This window comes from Crotalus tigris, unplaced genomic scaffold (assembly GCF_016545835.1).
Source record: "Crotalus tigris isolate CLP2741 ecotype Arizona unplaced genomic scaffold, ASM1654583v1 scf7180000020347.5012614909:4044961, whole genome shotgun sequence".
NCBI classification, from domain to species: domain Eukaryota; kingdom Metazoa; phylum Chordata; class Lepidosauria; order Squamata; family Viperidae; genus Crotalus; species Crotalus tigris.
The window spans coordinates 1,405,993-1,424,643 of record NW_024097978.1 but is presented as its reverse complement, the minus strand read 5'-3'; the positions used below and the strand labels follow the sequence as shown (position 1 = coordinate 1,424,643).

At 39.4% G+C, this 18,651-nt stretch overlaps 1 protein-coding gene across 5 annotated transcripts in view; it reads right to left on the bottom strand.

Annotated features, from left to right (window-relative positions):
- POSTN (periostin) overlaps positions 1-18,651 on the bottom strand; it is a 111,561-nt gene that overhangs the window by 54,635 nt on the left and 38,275 nt on the right. For all 5 annotated transcript variants that reach the window (XM_039366663.1, XM_039366666.1, XM_039366665.1 and 2 more), the window contains exons 10-12: positions 5,273-5,421; positions 4,034-4,170; positions 1,324-1,454 (exon numbers count right to left, since the gene is read on the bottom strand). In XM_039366663.1, the coding sequence (XP_039222597.1) occupies positions 1,324-1,454; positions 4,034-4,170; positions 5,273-5,421 (417 nt within the window). The remainder of the gene's footprint in view (positions 1-1,323; positions 1,455-4,033; positions 4,171-5,272; positions 5,422-18,651) is intronic.

Below are 18,651 nucleotides of genomic sequence, written 5' to 3'. Positions count from 1 at the left end.
CAATACATTATTTTATGACTTATTATAGAATTTTCCAGATACCAATGAAAGTCTGACTGGTGTGTCTTTCTTCTTGAAAATATATTTTATAACCCAAACCATGAGCAAATTCCTTCAGTATCCTCAAATACAATTCATTTGTATTTTAAAATTTGGAAATTTAAATTTATTCATAATAAATAGGTATTCTCTGACAATAACTCTTGTCCTTCAATCCTGCCATTTATTCTATTTTACATAGAATAAGCCAAAAGAGATAGGTAGAACTGTTAGCATTGGTTTTTTTTTTATTTTGGCTGAATAGATAATGTACTTCCTTCTTCCTTTTATTTTCAACATATCTACACAACATTTTTTTGTTCTAATTGTTAGTTTTTTTATATTATCTCTACAGTATCTGTGCCATTCTTCTTTGGTGACCTGTCACATTTTCTATCTCTTATATGTATTCTTCAGATCTTTACCAAGCTATTTGGGCAACTAGTTTCATTTCTTTTGTTAACTTCTTCTTTGGGAAATTATTTATGATTTCTATTGCTATTACCTTTTTTAAAAATATAAATCTATAGAATATTGAACATTTTCTGCCATGGATTCATATAATAATTGCTCTAAGTTCTCAAAATATTCCTTTCTCTTTGAAGGTTAATAGACATATATGTTAGTTTCAGGTTCTTTTAAAATCAAGAATTCCAGACTGTTACGGTCACCTTTCAACACTGACTATTGGTCAGCATCAAATCAAGGAGAACACTGTCAGTAAGACATAAGGAAGTGAGGAAGAGGCAAAATATATTGTCAAAGCAATAACCATATACCTATAAGGTATCAAAAACAAAATATAAACAAATATGAATTCTATATTATCAAATAGTGTTGACTTGTTTTTATATTTTTAATTGCCTCTGGACAAGATGGGTGGCACACAAATCAAATAGATGATAGATAGATAGATAGATAGATAGATAGATAGATAGATAGATAGATAGATAGATAATACCTGCCATGGAGTCACACTTTGTTTTATTTGGGGGGAGGCTTTTGGTTCACCTACAAGAGTGGAATGGCTTTTTTTTTTAAATCAAAGTTTGATATACATACTATAGGATTTATTTTATCAAAAAGGAGGAGAAAAGAAATAATTGCATTATTGGAAATTAAATTTTGCTGCTGAATTTTGGCAGTATAATATCAGGACCATAAAGACCATTTTAAAAAAACAAAATAACTAAGAGAAATCATATTACAATTCTCATAGTGCAAAAGAAGAAATGAAACAATTCATTCCCAGAGAATGCCCTTGTTTATCTTTTTATGACTCACTTATCAGAATCTCTTTCTCCTGTTCAGTCAAGCCTTTGAAAGCATCATTTGTTGGAACAAAGAAAGTCCAATCACCAGGCTGGGATAGAACCTCTTCTAAGCCTGCAGCTTCCACAAGATTGAGGAAAAGGCTGAGGATGAAAACAATACCAAATATAATATATCTCTCAGTGTTGCCAATTGACAGAACATTAAAATGAAATTGTATATAGAAAGTAGAATATGCAGTACTACCAATATCAAAGTCATTTTTATTTTGTATTCAGTTTCAACCACTCAATTCTGCTTGTTATGAAGTGCCCAAATAACAATGATAGCAGGATATAGGTGTAAATTCAAGGACTAGTCACAAAGCTGATTTTTTTTCCAATGGTCATAACTTCAAACAATCAATAAACAGGCAGTTGATAAGTGACAACTACCCATATTCTAAAGTCTTGGAAGACCTCCAACTCTGTTATTCTGTTATTTTTGGAGCAGGTCTAGTATAGCCTTGTATTTGGGTGCTTTTGCAGCCTTCAGTTGAGTTATCTGTATGGAATTCCTATAGAAAAACTCTAGACGGGTCAGTAGTGGAAAGGGAAGGGATAAAAGTGGATCTGAACTCATTGAATTGAATAACTGTGGCTAGACATCAACTTTCAATTTAAAAAAGTGGGGGAGGAAATAATCCCTAAAAGGAATGGATTATTCTAAGGATAATGGACGGCAGCTATGTTCATCACTATACCACCAATGCTTTTATCAATTATCAGAAAACTAAAATCATGGCATTTGCCAAAAGACTCAAAAGCCATTCTTGGAACATAGATGACCACAAAATTGGGCAGATTTCCTGATTCAACTACTTGAGGATAATCCATCCTTCTGCTGATAGTAGGAAATCCATAACTGTGCTGCACCATAAATGTTGCAGAAAATGTGCTACTGTAGTTGCTTATCTGCCATTCTTAAATTCTCTAAAACAAGAGGTAGTCACTATATGCCTGCCACACTTAAATTATTCAAAGCCAAGCCAATAACATGTTCTTCATGGTTTCCCAACTAAGCTCCTTCTCCAATCTTTACTATTAGAACCTGTGCAATCCAAATTTCTAAGATCAGTCCTTCATGTCCTAAAATGTGTTTCTAATCCTAACTGCAATTAGAAACAGGCCTCATGAAAGTGGAAGCTAGTGTGTAGATGATCATACTCAGCCATTTGTTTAGACTTTAGTTAATTCCCCTTGGTCTTGTCTGATTAGCTATGAGTGATCCACATGGGAAAAGGTAGTGACAACTATAACAGAATAACAGAGGGACTTTGGAGGTCTTCTAGTCAAACCCCTGCTCAAGAAGGAGAACAATTTCAAATAAATGGCTGTCCAGTCTCTTCTTAAAAGTCTCCAGTGATGGACACCCACAAATTCTGAAGGTAAGCCATTCCACTAGTTAATTATTTTCACTATCAGGAAATTCCCATCCTTGGGCTTCTCTCCAGGTCTTCTTATCAGCCTAGTATATGATTATTCCAAAATGTTCATTAAATAGCATGTAGCAGCCACAGATTGCCAAACTGGATGTAGCCAGGATCCCAACATTTATTGTCAGTGAATCGCTTAGATAGTCTGCCTCCCCTATGGCATAACTAACCTTGAAATACCTAAACACAGGAGGGCCTTTGCTCTGGCATAAAGTTATGAAACCCCCCCCCCTCAGCTGTCTTTGAAGACTGATACATGAAGATTCCTTACTTGGAAAGGTAATGCCCCTATAATCTGAATACACATAAACAACGGAGCACATGCTTCTTAGTCCCTGTATTACAGAAAAATTTGAATTAGCCTCATCTCACCATAACTTCATAAATATCCAAGGTACACAGGCCAATTTTACACCTCTCAATTCTATACTTTTAAATATCAATTCTGCTAAAACATACATTGTTGCCAGGTTCTACATAGCAGTGCTTAAAATTGGTCATAGTATGATCTGTGCCATAAATTAGACTTAATGAGCATCTAGTTTGTCATACTAGAGAGCTCTGTAATTTGATATAGACTTAGATTAAATACTAACTTTGGTCTACGACCATAATAAAGATTTGCTTTGATTTGACTAAGGCGAATGTCCCCTCCAAGAACTAAGTTTTGTTTTTCTCAGTCATCTTCTGGAGCATCTCTAAGTTGTGCTGGTCTATTCCTATACCAGTCAGGACAATGTATTTCTGGAACAATATAGAACAGAACAGAACAGAATGCATAAATTGGCTAGAAATAAAAGGTGCCTTAAAAAATTCTGTGAATCAATCAATCAATCAGAATAGATCTGGAAGGGACCTTGGAGGTCTTCTCGTCCAGCCCCCTGCTCAAGCAGGAGACCCTACCATTTCAGACAAGTGACTGTCCAGTCTCGTCTTAAAAACCTCCAGTGATGGAGCCCCCACGATTTCTGAAGGCAAGCTGTTCCACTAATTAATTGTCCTCACTGTTAAGAAATGTCTCCTTAATTCCAAATTGCTTTTCTCTTTGATCAGTTTCCAGCCATTGTTTCTTGTCCTGCCTTCTGGTGCTTTGGAGAATAATTTGATCCTTTCTTCTTTATGTCAGCCCCTCAAATATTTGTATTCATATAGTAATATCTACTGACATTTCTAATATTAAATATGAAAGCATTATTGTATAGCTTCATATTTTTGGTACCTTCTAATAGTTAAAATTGCTTACTACACCTGAATCGTTTGTCAGATCGCAATACTTCATGCAGAGTTCTTTCTGCTGGTTTGATTATTTGTCTGAAAATATGGATAAATCCATTTCTTCCCTCTTTGCTTCCTCGAATCATGCATGAATTTTCAAAACACACAGCCTAGCAATATAAAAGGCAAACAGCATATGAGCTAAATCTCACTGGAAAATACATAAAAACATTTTGTATGGAAAAGTTTTATGTAGTATAAAATATTATCCATTTAGTTCTTGTGCAAGCAGTCTGCTAAAATAAATATAACATTTTCTTTGATGGCTGAATAAAAGTCACCATGAAAATAACATCATAGTGATTTTAGTAACTTTTTCTGAACAGGTCAAAAATGATCATTCAGGGCCAAGCATAAGAACTTTAATGTGTAAACAATTATAAGATGTATCTAAATAACTCCACAGAAACTAAATCTTTAGTATCTTACTAAGGCTATTGAATCTAGAATCATAAATTTTCTTTAATATATTAACTAAATATAACATTTCAAGGGTGAACTTGAAATCCTAGTACATGAGGGTAGACTGCTTTCAATCTTTCAAATGAAGCTTATTTCCAAGAAATACTGCACTGTACTAAACTGTTTATACATATATTACTAATATACTTTTGTCCCATTATTTCAGGAATTTCTTCTCTGAAAAAAAATACCTTTAGAAACAAAACAAGCACATTTTGTTCCTAAGTGTCTTAGGACCAGATTCTGCTCATCTTGAAATCAGTGTCAATCCAAATAGCCAATTAAAGCAAGGACATAAATTGAGCAGAACATTATTGAGTTTAGATACTGGATTTAGCTGATAAAATTCTATATTTAATAAATGCACCAATATTCTACTTTCATTTCCAAAGCTGTAAAATTGCTCCCATAATACATATCAGGAAATGTATTCCAAACAAAAAAAAAAATAAGATCAATTACAGCATTTACACCTACACCTACACAGAATGGTTAAATGTAAGGTTGCTGGAAAGTAGATTGGAATTTGCTTATCTAGTCAGTTCCATTATTTTACAAAGCTATCCTAGCTGTGTTTAATACTTATATTTTCCCTGTGTGTTCAAATAAGTTAATTTCAGCTCTCAGTGTTTAGCCTTAACCTTTTTAATGGGCTATGTGGCATAATCTTTGACTGAAGCATGACTACAGAGTTAAAATTTTACTATCTTTTACTATAATATATTTTTAAAAATCTTTAATTTTACTTACTGTTCGATATAGAAATACTCTTAGCTTCTTTCCTCCTAGTGTTTCCAAGAATTGCCCATTGTAGAGATCATTCAAACCAACTTTCACTTTCAAAATGTGATTCTGCAGAATCTGTTTAAGGATTCTCTGATCCATTTTTAAAGTATCATCTAACAATTTAAAAAAACATAAAATCTACATTAAGTTTCTTTTGTGTAATTTAACATATGCAAGGCATGATATTAATTTTAAATGTAGTGAAAATGCTACCTACACATAGTCATAATTTGGGGCTCAGTTTTTCACATCAATTTTTAACATGCCATCATTTTATTTTAATTGCATGTACATGATCACTAAATGTCTTCATACTGTTCTATTTCGATCGCAAAGGCATGAAGACAAGGCAGGAGTAACAAACAGTATTGTCTTTATTCAATGCACCAACAGAACCAAAAACAAAATGGCACGGATTCCTCTTATACCCTTTGCAGGGATAGTATCAGCCAATCAACGCCAAGCATTTCTCCCACCTTGCGCATGCACGCAAGGTGGGAGACAGCCTGTCTGGTCCTGGGCATTCACGTGGTCTGCCCAGGCCTTTCTGCAGCTTCCTGCACCTGCTGAATGATTCAGCAGGCCCAGGACATAACTCCCCTCCCCCCTTGGATAAAACAATAAGCAAATACTTATTATTTTAAATTACTACAAACTATTCCAGTTCTTCATCTCCTTTGTTCACAACAGTAATATTCAATATTTTGTACTACTATAACTTCAACACTTGTTTCTTCTGAAGCATTCTACTTTATGTAGAACTATTAAGCTTCCTCCATACTTGACAGGAACCTCACATAGTCCTTTAAGTATTTGGGTGGACCCTTGGCCCACTCTGACCTTCTTGTAGCAGGTGTGATTGCCTGGTCTACCAGCTCGCCTGCCAGGTAAGGCAGACCAGGACTTTAATGCCCCCTAGACTCAGGCGACCCTCCATGCTGCTGACTGGCTGGATCCTCTAAACCCAGACCAGAGGTCCTTGGTGGGGTGGAATCCCCCAAGTCCATTGGTGGGGTGGAATTCCCCAAATCCACAATGGACCCCTTTTGGGAGCACTGTCCCGTGAGCCCAAGACTAGCAGATGGATTGGCCTGAAAAGCCAATTGCGAGCAATGTCCCATGGACCCGGTGCCGGTGCCAGGGTCAGGAGTGCCAGAGTGAGGAGCCACCTCCATGGCAAGACCCCCTACTGGCGCCTGGGAAATTCCGCTTTTGCGGAGAGACTGTGGTCCACAATCATAATTGGGATCCTCCTCCCCCCCGAGAGCAGAGTCAGGAGTGGAAGTGTGGCTGGGAAGCCTCCAGCGCAGTTGGTCGATGTGTCGACAGATCACCCGACCATCATCCAAGGCCACTTTGTACGACAGCGGCCCAGAGACCTTGCATACCACTGCTGTCACTCAGAGATGTCCAGGTCCATAGTTCCTTGCCCAGACTGGCTCACCCACCTGTAGTCTCCTAGGTGCCCGCGGCTGTGACACCTGTGAAGCCACCTGGTCTGGATGCAACCTGTCCAGTTTAGTAATGAGTCTGCAACCCCAGGGGAGTTCAGCTGGGCTCTTCCCAGTGGCTGTGCAAGGTGTGGTGCGGTGGCAAAGAAGGAAGTCAGCTAACCTGTAATATCAATTTTCATGAGTGATCCTCTTTAAAGCATCCTTAGTTGTGTGCACTATATGCTCAGCTTGGCTGTTGGACGCTGGATGAAATGGTGCTGACGTGGCATGATGGATCAAGTTGACCTGTAGAAAAGCCTGAAACTCAGAAGAAGTGAATTGGAATCCGTTGTAGGAGACAAGGACATCTGAAAGTCCATGAGAGGTGAAAATCCCTCTCAACAGCTGGATGGACCTGGCAGTAGTAGTGGAGGAGACTGGAACGACCTCTAGCCACTTGGAATGGCTTTCCATGAGTAGGAGGAAGACTTGCCCCTGAAAGGGCCCAGTGTAGTCGATATGAACCCTCGACGAAGGGGCATGTGTCACCTCCTACGTATGTACAGGAGCCAGAGGCATTTCAGGCCTAGACTATTGGCAAACAGTGCACTCGTGGACCTGGGCCTTGATCTCTTTATCGAGCCCAGGCCACCAAAGATGACTGCGTGCAAGCGCCTTCATCCAGACTATTCCCGGATGTCCCTCATGCAGAGAGAGCAAGACTCTAATCCTCAAAGAGGCTGGGATGACTACCCTGCTACCCCATAGGACACACCCCTTGAAGGTGGATAGCTCGTGCTTCCTCTTCCAGAAACTCTGGAACTCTGTTCCAGGACACATGTCAGGCCATCCTGACAGCACCCATGTCAGCACACGTGTTAGCGTGTGATCAGTGGCTGTTTCTGCAGCCACGTCCCTGGCATGGAGGGGAGACTCAGGCAATTCCTGAATGGAAAGTATGTGGTGAGCTGGAGCAGGATCTGACACTACTAGCTGTAGAGGTAATCTGCTGGTAATCTGCATGGCCATTTCTTTGCCTGGTTTGTGAACCAGTGTGTAGTCATATACAGAAAGGAAAATAGACCATCTCAGCATTCTAGGGGAAATTATATGTGGGGTTTGCTTGTTGGTTGTAAAAAACCCCAGCAGTGGCTTATGGTCTGTAAAGACAGTGAAATGGCAGCCATATAAAAAGTCATGGAACTTTTTTATGCCAGCCACTATGGCCAAGGCTTCTCTATCTATCTGTGCATAATTACGTTCCACAGATGATAGGGTCCTAGAATAGTAGGCTGCAGGGACTTGTGTTCCATCAGCCTTCAAGTGACTTAACATAGCCCCAATCCCATAAGGGGATGCATCACAGGCTATACATATAGGCAATTGCTCATTGAAATGCGCTAGAACCGCATTTGACGACAGCAAGGCCTTGACCTTTGCAAAGCTCTTTTCGTGGACTTTTGTCCACTGCCATGGAGCCTGTTTATCCAAGAGCTGGTGTAATGGCTCAGCCACTGCAGCCTTGTGAAGGAGCAATGAATGATAAAAGTTTAACAGTCCCAGAAAAGCCTGAAGTTCACTTTTGGACTTGGGACTTGGGGTCTGCTGAATTGCTTTAAGCTTAGATTCAACAGGATGGATGCCTTCAGCATCAATACGGAACCCCAGAAACTCTGTTGAAGTGACCCCAATTTTACATTTCTCTTGCTTTAGCTTCAGCCCCGCTTGGCAGAAATGCCAGATTTTCAGATGATTCCCCAGCGATGAGGATATTATCAAAGTATGGGCAAATGCCTGGAATATTGTGGAGCATTCGCTCCATCACACTCTGGAAGATGCCAGAGACTACATTAACCCCAAACTGCAGCCTTTTAACTTTAAATGCTCCCCGGTGTGTTACAATTGTTTGGGCCTCTGCCATTGCCTCATCAACTGGTAATTGTTGATAGGCCTGAGCCAAGTCAAGTTTGGCAAAAACATGGCTTCCTTTGAGGGAGGCCAGAATGTGACTCACCACTGGCACCGGGTACGAGTGCTGCTGCAATGCTTTGTTAAGTGTACACTTATAGTCCGCACAAATTCAGATTTCTCCATTGGCCTTCAGTGGTGTGACTATGGGGGTTTCCCATGGACTGCTGTCCACAGGCTCTAAGATGTCCTGCTGGACCAGCTTGTCCAGCTTTGCATTAATCTTGTTCTTCAACGCGAAGGGCACCCGTTGGGGCTTAATCCTAATGGGTGTGACTGCTGGATCTAAACGTAAAGCAATGGGAGGCCCCTTGTATGAGCCAAGCTCTGAACTGAACACATCAGCAAACTCTTTGCAAATTTCTGCAAGGCCTGTCATTTGCAAACTGTGAAGTCCAGTCACTTGAATCCCAAGGGCCTCGAACCAATCGAGTCCAATAAGACTATCAATAAGTCCAACTACCACCAGATCTAGCAACCCTTCAAAATTCCTATGCTGCACCTTGAGTGTGGCCTCCCCCTTCACGCTGACTCAGGAATTCTGGAAGTCAGTAAGAATTAAATTCGATGGTCTGAGTTTAACTCGTAGGCCACTTCTACAACAAATCTTTTTGAAAGTGTCTTGGGAAATGATCGATAAAGCGGATCCTGTGTCCAACTCCATCAATAAGGGAACCACTTGCAACTTCATGTCAATGTGAAGCTTCTTCCTAAGTGGCCTATGGGCCCCGGTTTTAAAAATGCTTCTACGGGATGTGCAAAAACTCACCCAGTTCTGGCTGGGGACCCTGGTACCTTTCTGAAGTAATTCTGGTGACCCAAACAGAAAGAGGCAATGTGGCCTTGCCTGCCACATGCCTGGCAAATAGCGGAGCGGAAATGGCAATCAGAGCGCTTGTGGTGTCCTCCACATCCGAAACACTGAGGGAATGAGGTTGCCTTGTCTTTGCACTCTTGAGGCCTTCTCTCTGCTGGCTGCTGTAATCGGTCCACCTCCATCTCTGGATCCTGTTCGTATTCTTCCCAAGAGACCTCTTGATGGATGGAGATCGAAGTTGGAGGGTTCTTGGCGAGCCACAATGCCTTCACAGCTCCGCCCGCCATTTCTTCAGCTGTAATTTCTCTCAAGGCATCTTGGAAAGAGATGTATTCCTTTGTGAAGATCTTCTGTTGCAGCTCATGACTTCTCAGTCCACAAACTAAACGATCCCAAAGTCTCTCTTCCAGGTCCTTGAATTTGCATGGCCTAGCTGCTTGTCGTAGTGCGGCAATAAAGTCCGCAGCAGACTCACCAGGCCTCTGGTCCCTCTGCTCAAATGCATGTTGCCATGCAATCACCAAAAGCTTTGGTTCAAAATGTTCTTGCAGCTTTCTTTTCAGCTCAGCATAAGCAATGGATTCAAGTGGTGCTGGGGTGATCAGATTCTCTGCAATATCGAAAGTCTCTTGCCCACAGACACACAGCAGTGTAGCAGCTTTAAGACCATCTTCTCGGATTTGATTTACCTGAAAGTAGCTCTCTACCCGGGCCACGTAAGAAGTCCAGCGTTCCGGATAAGCTGTGTCAAATTCAGAGAGACGGTCTAGTTTGGATATTGTTACTGCCCTGTAGCCTCATCAATGCCTCGTGCTGCAAGGTTGAGAAGGGGTCCCTTTTGCCAAGCTCTCCTCCAGCGTTTTTGTACTGGCAGGCAGAGTTGCACTCTCCGGACGCTGAACTTCCCAGCACTTCAGGCCTCTCTTGGTGAGTCAGCCTATCTCCTTTTTGTTGTTTTCTTGCAGCACATCCCATCTTCATCGCCAATGTTCTGTTTCGATCACAAAGGCATGGAGATGAGACAGGAGTAACAAACAGTATTGTCTTTATTCAATGCACCAACAGAACTAAAAACAAAATGGTGCCGTTTCCTCTTATACCCCTTTGCAGGGACAATATCAGCCAATCAATGCAAGGCATTTCTCCCTCCTTGCGCATACGCGCAAGGCGGGAGACAGCCTGTCTGGTCCCGGCATTCACATGATCTGCCTGGGCCTTTCTGCAGTTTCTTGCACCTGCTGAATGACTCAGCAGGCCCAGGACATAACACATACCATCACAGAAAAGATCATTCACAGCATTGAAACAAATCCCCTGCTCATTTCAGGATTCCAAATTAAATCATTCATGACAGATGGCCATCTAGTCTATATTGAAACACCCAGTGCATAGGAAATATTCTCTAACATTTAGATCATCAGACTTACACAGAGGTTTTAAATGCTCACAGGACATTTTACAATCCAATCACCTTCATCTGCCAAAATCTAAAGCCTCCCTCCTTTACCATCCCCTTTCTTCTTCCCTCCCACAAGTTTTGATCATTCTGAGAAAAAAAAAACATTTTAAATTCAAACTAATGTTTCAAGTGTTCTAAAACAAAACATACATACTAGCTCTCCATAATCACAATTACACTGTCTGGCTCATTTTACTTTTATCTTTTTTCTTTGTAAAATTCACCAATTATTACTGTCCATGGAAGTAAACAATCAACAATCCCACAAAGATCCAATCTGTTAGTCTAATCTATCCTGGCTGATAATTCCATCATTGTGCTATTTCCACTTGCAGAGTTACTCTTAGAGATGTCTAATTTTTTAGATATCTAAAAAGTATGAAACCTTGATTTTACTTTGTTTTCCTAATTTAACCAATAGAACAATAAGGAGTGATTGTGCTTATTTAAAATAGTTATTTACATTTAATGCAGTTATTTAAGCATATAATGGATTGTTAGCTTCTCTTGCAGAGGCTCAGCACTGTTATCATTTACCAGTTACAACTGGACTGCTTGCCATTACTGCTGGAGCTTCACTCAAGCAATCCCTCTCACATGTTTTATTTTAGCAGTCTTTTCATAGACACTAGTTGAACTAATATATTATAAGAATTGGCAAATGAGGCAGGAGAAGGAAGAATAGGAGGAATAGGAATAGGAATAAGGAGGAGGAGGAGGAGGAGGAGAGGAGGAGGAGGAGGAGGAGGAGACCATATTCTGTTTTCCAATGCATCCTCCTCTAAAATTCAAAGGATATGTCAGGGAAATTAATTATTCAGTTAGGTGATGTTTGTTCTCTAGTACTCATAGCACTGCTGTGCTACTTGACACATGCTTGTTAATAACACATTTTAATTTTAAAACATTTGCTATCTTCTACTCTGGTTTTTAAAAACATGGTTATAGAAATTCATTGGAAAGAACCTCAGAGGTCTTCTAGTCCAACCCCCTGCCCAAGGCTTGGAACCTTGCTTGGAAAATATTGACAAGCAGCTAGTATTCATTCTGCTAGTCAAGGATCGGGGGTGGGGAATAACATGCTGTCTCTTCTGTGGCAGTACTGCACCTAACTGGCATTACAGCTGGTGAGGCAATCCTCAATGCTGGTAGTATGTTCCTCCCCAGCACAAACAGAAAATGTGGTAAGATTTTTTGCTAAGTCAGCAGGGCAACTGATAGTAACCAGCGGTTGAGAATAAAGGTCAGGAAAAACAGTGGTCGTCCTTTCATTCATCTTGTATGGTGGGGCTAATTTGAAGCTAAGATGACACTTGATGCTAGAAGGATCAGCACTTCTTGTGGTGCAGAGCCAGGAATAATTTGTTTTACACTGAGGTACTGGACCTGGGTTGCATAGCAAATAGGTTGAGTGTGTCTATTATGTGTATGTTAGAGAGCTTGCCAATTTGGTCCTACTTTTTCATGAAGGCATAGTTGGCAGGCTCTCTAACATACACATAATAGACACACATGCCTTCATGAGAAAGTAGAACCAAAGATGCAAAAAGGCAGGCAGGTATAAGCCCACATTTTTCAGCACCAGATGTATTGTTCAAAAAGTGCATATGATCAGATAAATTGTGCTTGTTGTTGTCCCATAATATTACATAATAATGTATAAATATACAAGTATTTATATGTATAGATATGGTTATTGGATATTGTTTGTGGTTTGTGTGTTTATTCTTATTCTTAATAACTTGTTTTTAATCCTAATATGTAAATTATCTAAAGTTGTTTCTGTGATTGAAACACCAGATAGATGACTAAATAAAATAAATAATAAAATAAATCCTTTCTTACCATATCCTGGATAAAGGCCATCCAGAGTCTATTTACCTCCAATAAGGAAGAGTCTATCACTTCCCAGCAGCTCATTGATGAGCTTTTAAACTTAGGATTCACTTAACAACCATGATGATTCACTTAATGACCATGGTAAAAATGTTTGTAAAATCAGGCCCAGTCATACGATGATTCACTTAAGGACCATATCACCTAGCAACTGATCCCAATTGTGGTCATACGTCAAGGACTACATGTATGCTAACTGCAGTCTTAGAAAAAACTAGATGAATTGTCTTGATCTTGACACAATAGTTCTACTCCAGTGAGGCCAAGATTTTATAGTGATCTGTTGGTTGTCTCAAAATTGTTTTTAATATATAGGACATTATTCTTTTCATAAGTTACGATGCTTACTGTCAGGTCCACCATTCGTATTCTGGGGTCCTTCCATTGTGCTGAGGGGGGAGGGAGATGGCATGCTTGGGATTTTTCACTTCTACTGTTCACTTGGGAATTAGGGAGGGGGACTGTCTTCAGAGATGGGATGGGCTCCTTCCCAGCCAGTTTTTGTCAGGTTCCAAGGTCATCATGCCCTGAGTATGAACTGTTATCTGCCTAGCACCTCATTGTTCTCAAAACATCTTCTTGGCATTGCATTGGTTGCCGGTGGACTGGTCTGGGGGGTTGGGATTAACCAAAAGAATTGCTTTATGCTTTGCATGGGACCTTCAGGTTCCACCTGATTTTACTGCATCCAGTTTCTCCCAGTCAAAGTTCTTTTGATTCAATTTGATAGATTCAAGTGTCTTACTTTCCTGAGGGAGATAACTGAGGCAGGTCTGACATTAGGTGCAATCTGCAGTACTGATCAACTGGAGAGATCTACCGCTCTACCATGGAGTTTGTGCATATGATGTCAGCTCAACACAGTGTTCAGGAGGAAGCAGAATGCTGGGAGGAAGCCAAATCCAGGGCTCCCCCTGGACTAGACCTCTCTGAATGGATGGAGGAGGTTGGGGGTCTGGATGATTTGTCAAGACCCAGTGGTCCATAGGCATTGGGAAGAAGGAAGACTGGGAAGGAACAGCCAAGGGAGTGACCCTCACTCATGGCAGCCATGGAGCCTGGCAATGGGAACATCAACTGGAGCTGGAAGAGCTTGAGGATGACAAGGAGGCTGGCGGAGAACTTGATCATGCTGACCTGATGATGAAGCAAGCCATGAAATTCATGATGAATACCTTCCAAACCCTCAAGGTATGCAAGTCCCTTGACAAAGCCACCACCAGAGCTGTAGTGGCATAGTGGTTAGAGTGCAGTAAGTAGAGTGCAAGTTACTTCTGCTGGCTGCCAGCAGTTTGGCAATTCGATTTTCAATGGCTCAAGGTTGACTCAGGCTTCCATCCTTCCGAGGTCAGTAAAATGAGGACCCAGATTGTTGGGGGCAATATGCTGACTCTGTACACCACTTAGAGAGGGCTGTAAAGCACTGTGAAGTGATATATAAATCTAAGTGCTATTGCTATTGCCAGTGAGCCAACCGACCCAAGGGGAGGAAGACAATGGAATAGTATCACTGACAGCCACCACACCAGATGCCACGGCAAGCCCAGCCTCCACTACCACAGCTGCAGGAGCAGCACCAAGGGGGGCAGCCAGAACCATCACAACAGCTGGAGCTGCCCCAGGTTGAAGGTCAATAGGGACTCCCAGCAACTGGGATTTGTCTTGGCCCATGTCCTGAACTACATGCAGGAGTATGGCCCTGAAATACCTACTGAAGGCGCTAAGGTGAGGCGAGTCACTCTGATGCTGGAAGGAGCCACCTCATCAGTTACTTCAAGAATGGTTGAATGATGACATTTACAACACCTACATTTCAAGCACACACACTCCACACACACACATACACACCCTTCAGGGCTGATACATTTTGGCTGAAGGAGTAGAGATCGAACAGGCACAAATAGGCACTGCCCGGGGCAGGGGTGGAAGAAATTGCCTCTGGAGAAGAGAAAGCCAGCAAAGATGCAGAACCCAGAGCCTCGCTCAACTGCTTGCTTCAATGTGGTCAGGAGGGGAATCAGGTAGCAGAGTGCAAGACTGGGTGACCCACCAAGAAGGCCAACCTGGTCCCACTGGGAAAACTGTTAAATCACCACAACAATCCCTAGAAATGGCACTGAAAGGGATGGAGGTCATCGAGTTTACTCTGTCTCCCAAAAGTAGCAAGAGAACTCTGATCCTGCTGAATGAAGGCCAGGGGCTGAGCAATTCTGACACTGATGACAACTCCTTGGTAAGGGCCCAGTGATGTCGTTAATGGTCCCCATAAAGCTACTTATCCAATCATCAGGACTAAAAGCCAACTTATCAGCCCTCCTGAACTCAGATTACACCAGATTAACCAGATTAACCCAACCCTAGTAAAAAAGTTCAGGATATGATTAAGACAGCTGAAGGTTCCAGTGATATTCTGCCAGCTAGATGGATCTCTAGCAGGGGGCATCCCAGCAATATTTGCCACTAAGCCTGTACAAATGCAGATTGGGGGGGGGGGCATACCTAGACTCTAAGCTTTATAGTGGCTCCCAGAATGGAGCACCCCTTGGTCCTGGGGTTGGTCTGGCTCAAGAAATGGAACCCTTTTGGGCGTCTAAAAATACTAGTACCAGTTGTTTCCCTGGATGAAGTTCATAATATTCCAATATATCTAGTATTACCCTCAAATTATTTTTTATTTGTCTCTTCGGCAAAAATCCATTTTGATCTGGGTGTATAAATTCAGTCAAAAATCTTTCCAGCCCCTCAGCTATTATTGAAGTGAAGATTTTATAGACCAGATTCAGTAGTGATATTGGTCTATAGTTTTTGATCTGGGTCAGATCTGAGTCCTCTTTTGGTATCAAAGTAGCATTGGCTTCTGTCCATGTATTTGGGAGTTTTGCCTCCAATAAAAGTTCATTACATACATTTTTCAATGGTGAAATTAATATATCTTGTAAACATCTATAAAACTGCCAGGAGTTCATCTGGTCCCGGTGTTTTTTCATTTTGGGGGGGGGGTCTTTTTATTGCCCCTGTCAATTCCATCATTGTTATTTTTTCATTTAATATAGTCTTAAAGTTTTCTGGAATTTTTGGTAAATTACTTTCTTCCATATACTGAGTCATTTTCTCCCATGGCGTTTCTTCCTTGTCATACAGTTTCTCATAGTATTCTTTAATTTTCTTTTTTATTGCTTCATTTTTAAATTGTAAACAGCCTTTTTCATCTGCTAAATTGTTTATCAATTTTTTCTCCTTCTGTTTTTTAAATTTATAAGCTAACCATCTTCCTGGTTTGTTTGCATTTTCAAAAAAGTTTTGCTTTGCCCTTTTAATTTGTTGTGCCAATTTTTCTGATTCTATTAAATTTAATTTATGTTTTATTATTTCCATTTGTCTTTTCAATATTTTCTTTTGTGTGTTTATTTGTAGTTCAAGTTCTAATATTTTAAATTCTTCTCTTAACAGCTGACATTGTTGTCTATTTTCTTTATTTTTTTCATCATGTATGTTATTGCTACGCCTTGAAAATATGCTTTGGCTGTATCCCATACATTTTGTAATGTTGTATCTTCTTTTTTATTTTCTTTGAAGAAAAATTCCATTTCTTTTGTTGCTAAGTCTATAATTCTTTCTCTTTTAACATAGATTGATTCAAAGTCCATCTTAATTTTTTCTGCATTCCTTTCCACACTATTTTTAAGGGGTTATGATCTGCCCCAGTACCTAATCTTATTTGTTTCCTGCATATTAACTCTTAATTCAGGCATCATCCAAATCATATCAATTCTGGACCAAGATTTATGACTATTAGAATAAAATATGTATTGTGATTTTCCTGGGTTCATTTCTCTCCAGATATCTTGTATACCAATTTCCTCTATCATATTGAAAAAAGTCTTAGATAATCTTTTTCTTCCTTGTTCCCCTGATTTACTGCTTTTATAGTCTAATGTCCCATCTACTATTGCACTGAAATCCCCAATTAAGATATATTTTGATATTTCATTTCTACTATTTTTCTGTGAAGGTTTTGATAAAATTCTTCTTGTTTATTATTTGGTGCATATATTGCTATCAAAAGTATCTGTTTTTTATTTAAAAATATTTCTACCATTAATATTCTTCCTTCTTCATCTGGATAAATCATTTTAGAATCTATTGTCTCTTTGACATATATAACTATGTTGAGCTGATGTATAATAAAGTTTTCCAAGTTTTGGATTTTCCAAAAATTTATGATGTTGTTTTTTTATGTGTGTCTCTTGCAAACAAATTATATCAATGTTTAATTTCTGGTAGTTGTTTGAAAATTCTTTTTCTTTTTGATAGGGAATTCAATCCATTTATATTCACTGAAAAAAATCCATTTTCCTTCTCCATTTTGGTTTACTTATATTTAGGTCTTGTTGATCTCATAATCCTCTGCTCTCTTACTGTTCCCTCATCTTCTTGATTCGTCTTCTCTTTTTCCTCTTCCACCTGTGTAATTGTTTTCTCTATTGTTTATTCTGTCTGTTTTTGGCTTTTTCCATCCTCTTGTTGATATTGTGGTCTTTCTCCCAGAAATGCTCTATATCTTTCATCAAAATCCTCTGCCTTCCACACTGAGTCCAATCAATATTTTGTGTTATTCCAATTGATTAGAATCCCTTCTAACATCAGCCATCTAAAATTTACTCCTTTTGCAATCAGCTTGTAATCAAGAAATGATATTGTCTTTGAGTACCCCTTATTCTCTTGGGAATCTGTTTCAGCACTACTATTTTTTTATCTTTATATTGTAATGGATCATCTAACTCTTCTTAATATGTCATCCCTCATTGTTTTCTTCATAAATCTTACATGGACTTCTCTGGGCAATTTGTGTTTCCTTGTGTAACTTGAATTCATTCTAAATATTTCATACACTTCTTACATTAAATTGTTAAACCAAATAAAGCTTGATTTGGAAAAATGGAAGAATATTTAACTGTTGACGTTAGGAAGAATTGCTATGGTGAAAATGAATATATTACCAAAAATATTATTTTTATTTCAAACGATACCTATAAAACTGGAGAAAAAATTCTTTGAAGATTTAAACTCTCTAATTCAAACATTTATCTGGCAAGGAAAAAAAGCTAGAATTAAATTGAAAATGTTATAAGAAGCCAAGGGAAATCTAGGCTTTAGCTTGCCAGATTGGGTTTTATTTTATCAAGAATCAGTGTTAACATGGATAACTCTTAAAAATAAAAGATTGCTGTATCTGGAGGGACATGACCTGCACGTTGGTTGGCATGCTTTTCTATGGTATGGAAAAAATAAAATACATAAATACTTCCAAAATCACTACATTAGAAATGCATTATTATTAACTTTGGAAAAAATAAAATGTAAAATTTATTTGAAAATTCCAGGATGGTTTTCAACAATGGAAACATTTGTACATCCAAATCTAGTCAGTCTTGACATACAAAGATATTCTAAATTCTGAAGGGAACCTAAAATCCAGGCAAGAGATGGAAAATCAGGGCATTGATTTAACATGATGGTCACATTTACAAATGCAAGTCAGATATGATAAAGATATTAAACAGTATGGATTTTACAAAGAACAGACTATGTTTGATCAGACATTATTAACTTCTGATGAAAAGTTAATTTAAAAATGTACAATTTCTTATTAAATTTCAAAATGGAAGATGAACAAGTAAAAGAGACAATGATAGTATGAGCAAAGAATTTTGGATATAATATAGACTTAGAAAAGTGGCAAAGTTTGTGGGAAAGAAACTATAAATTG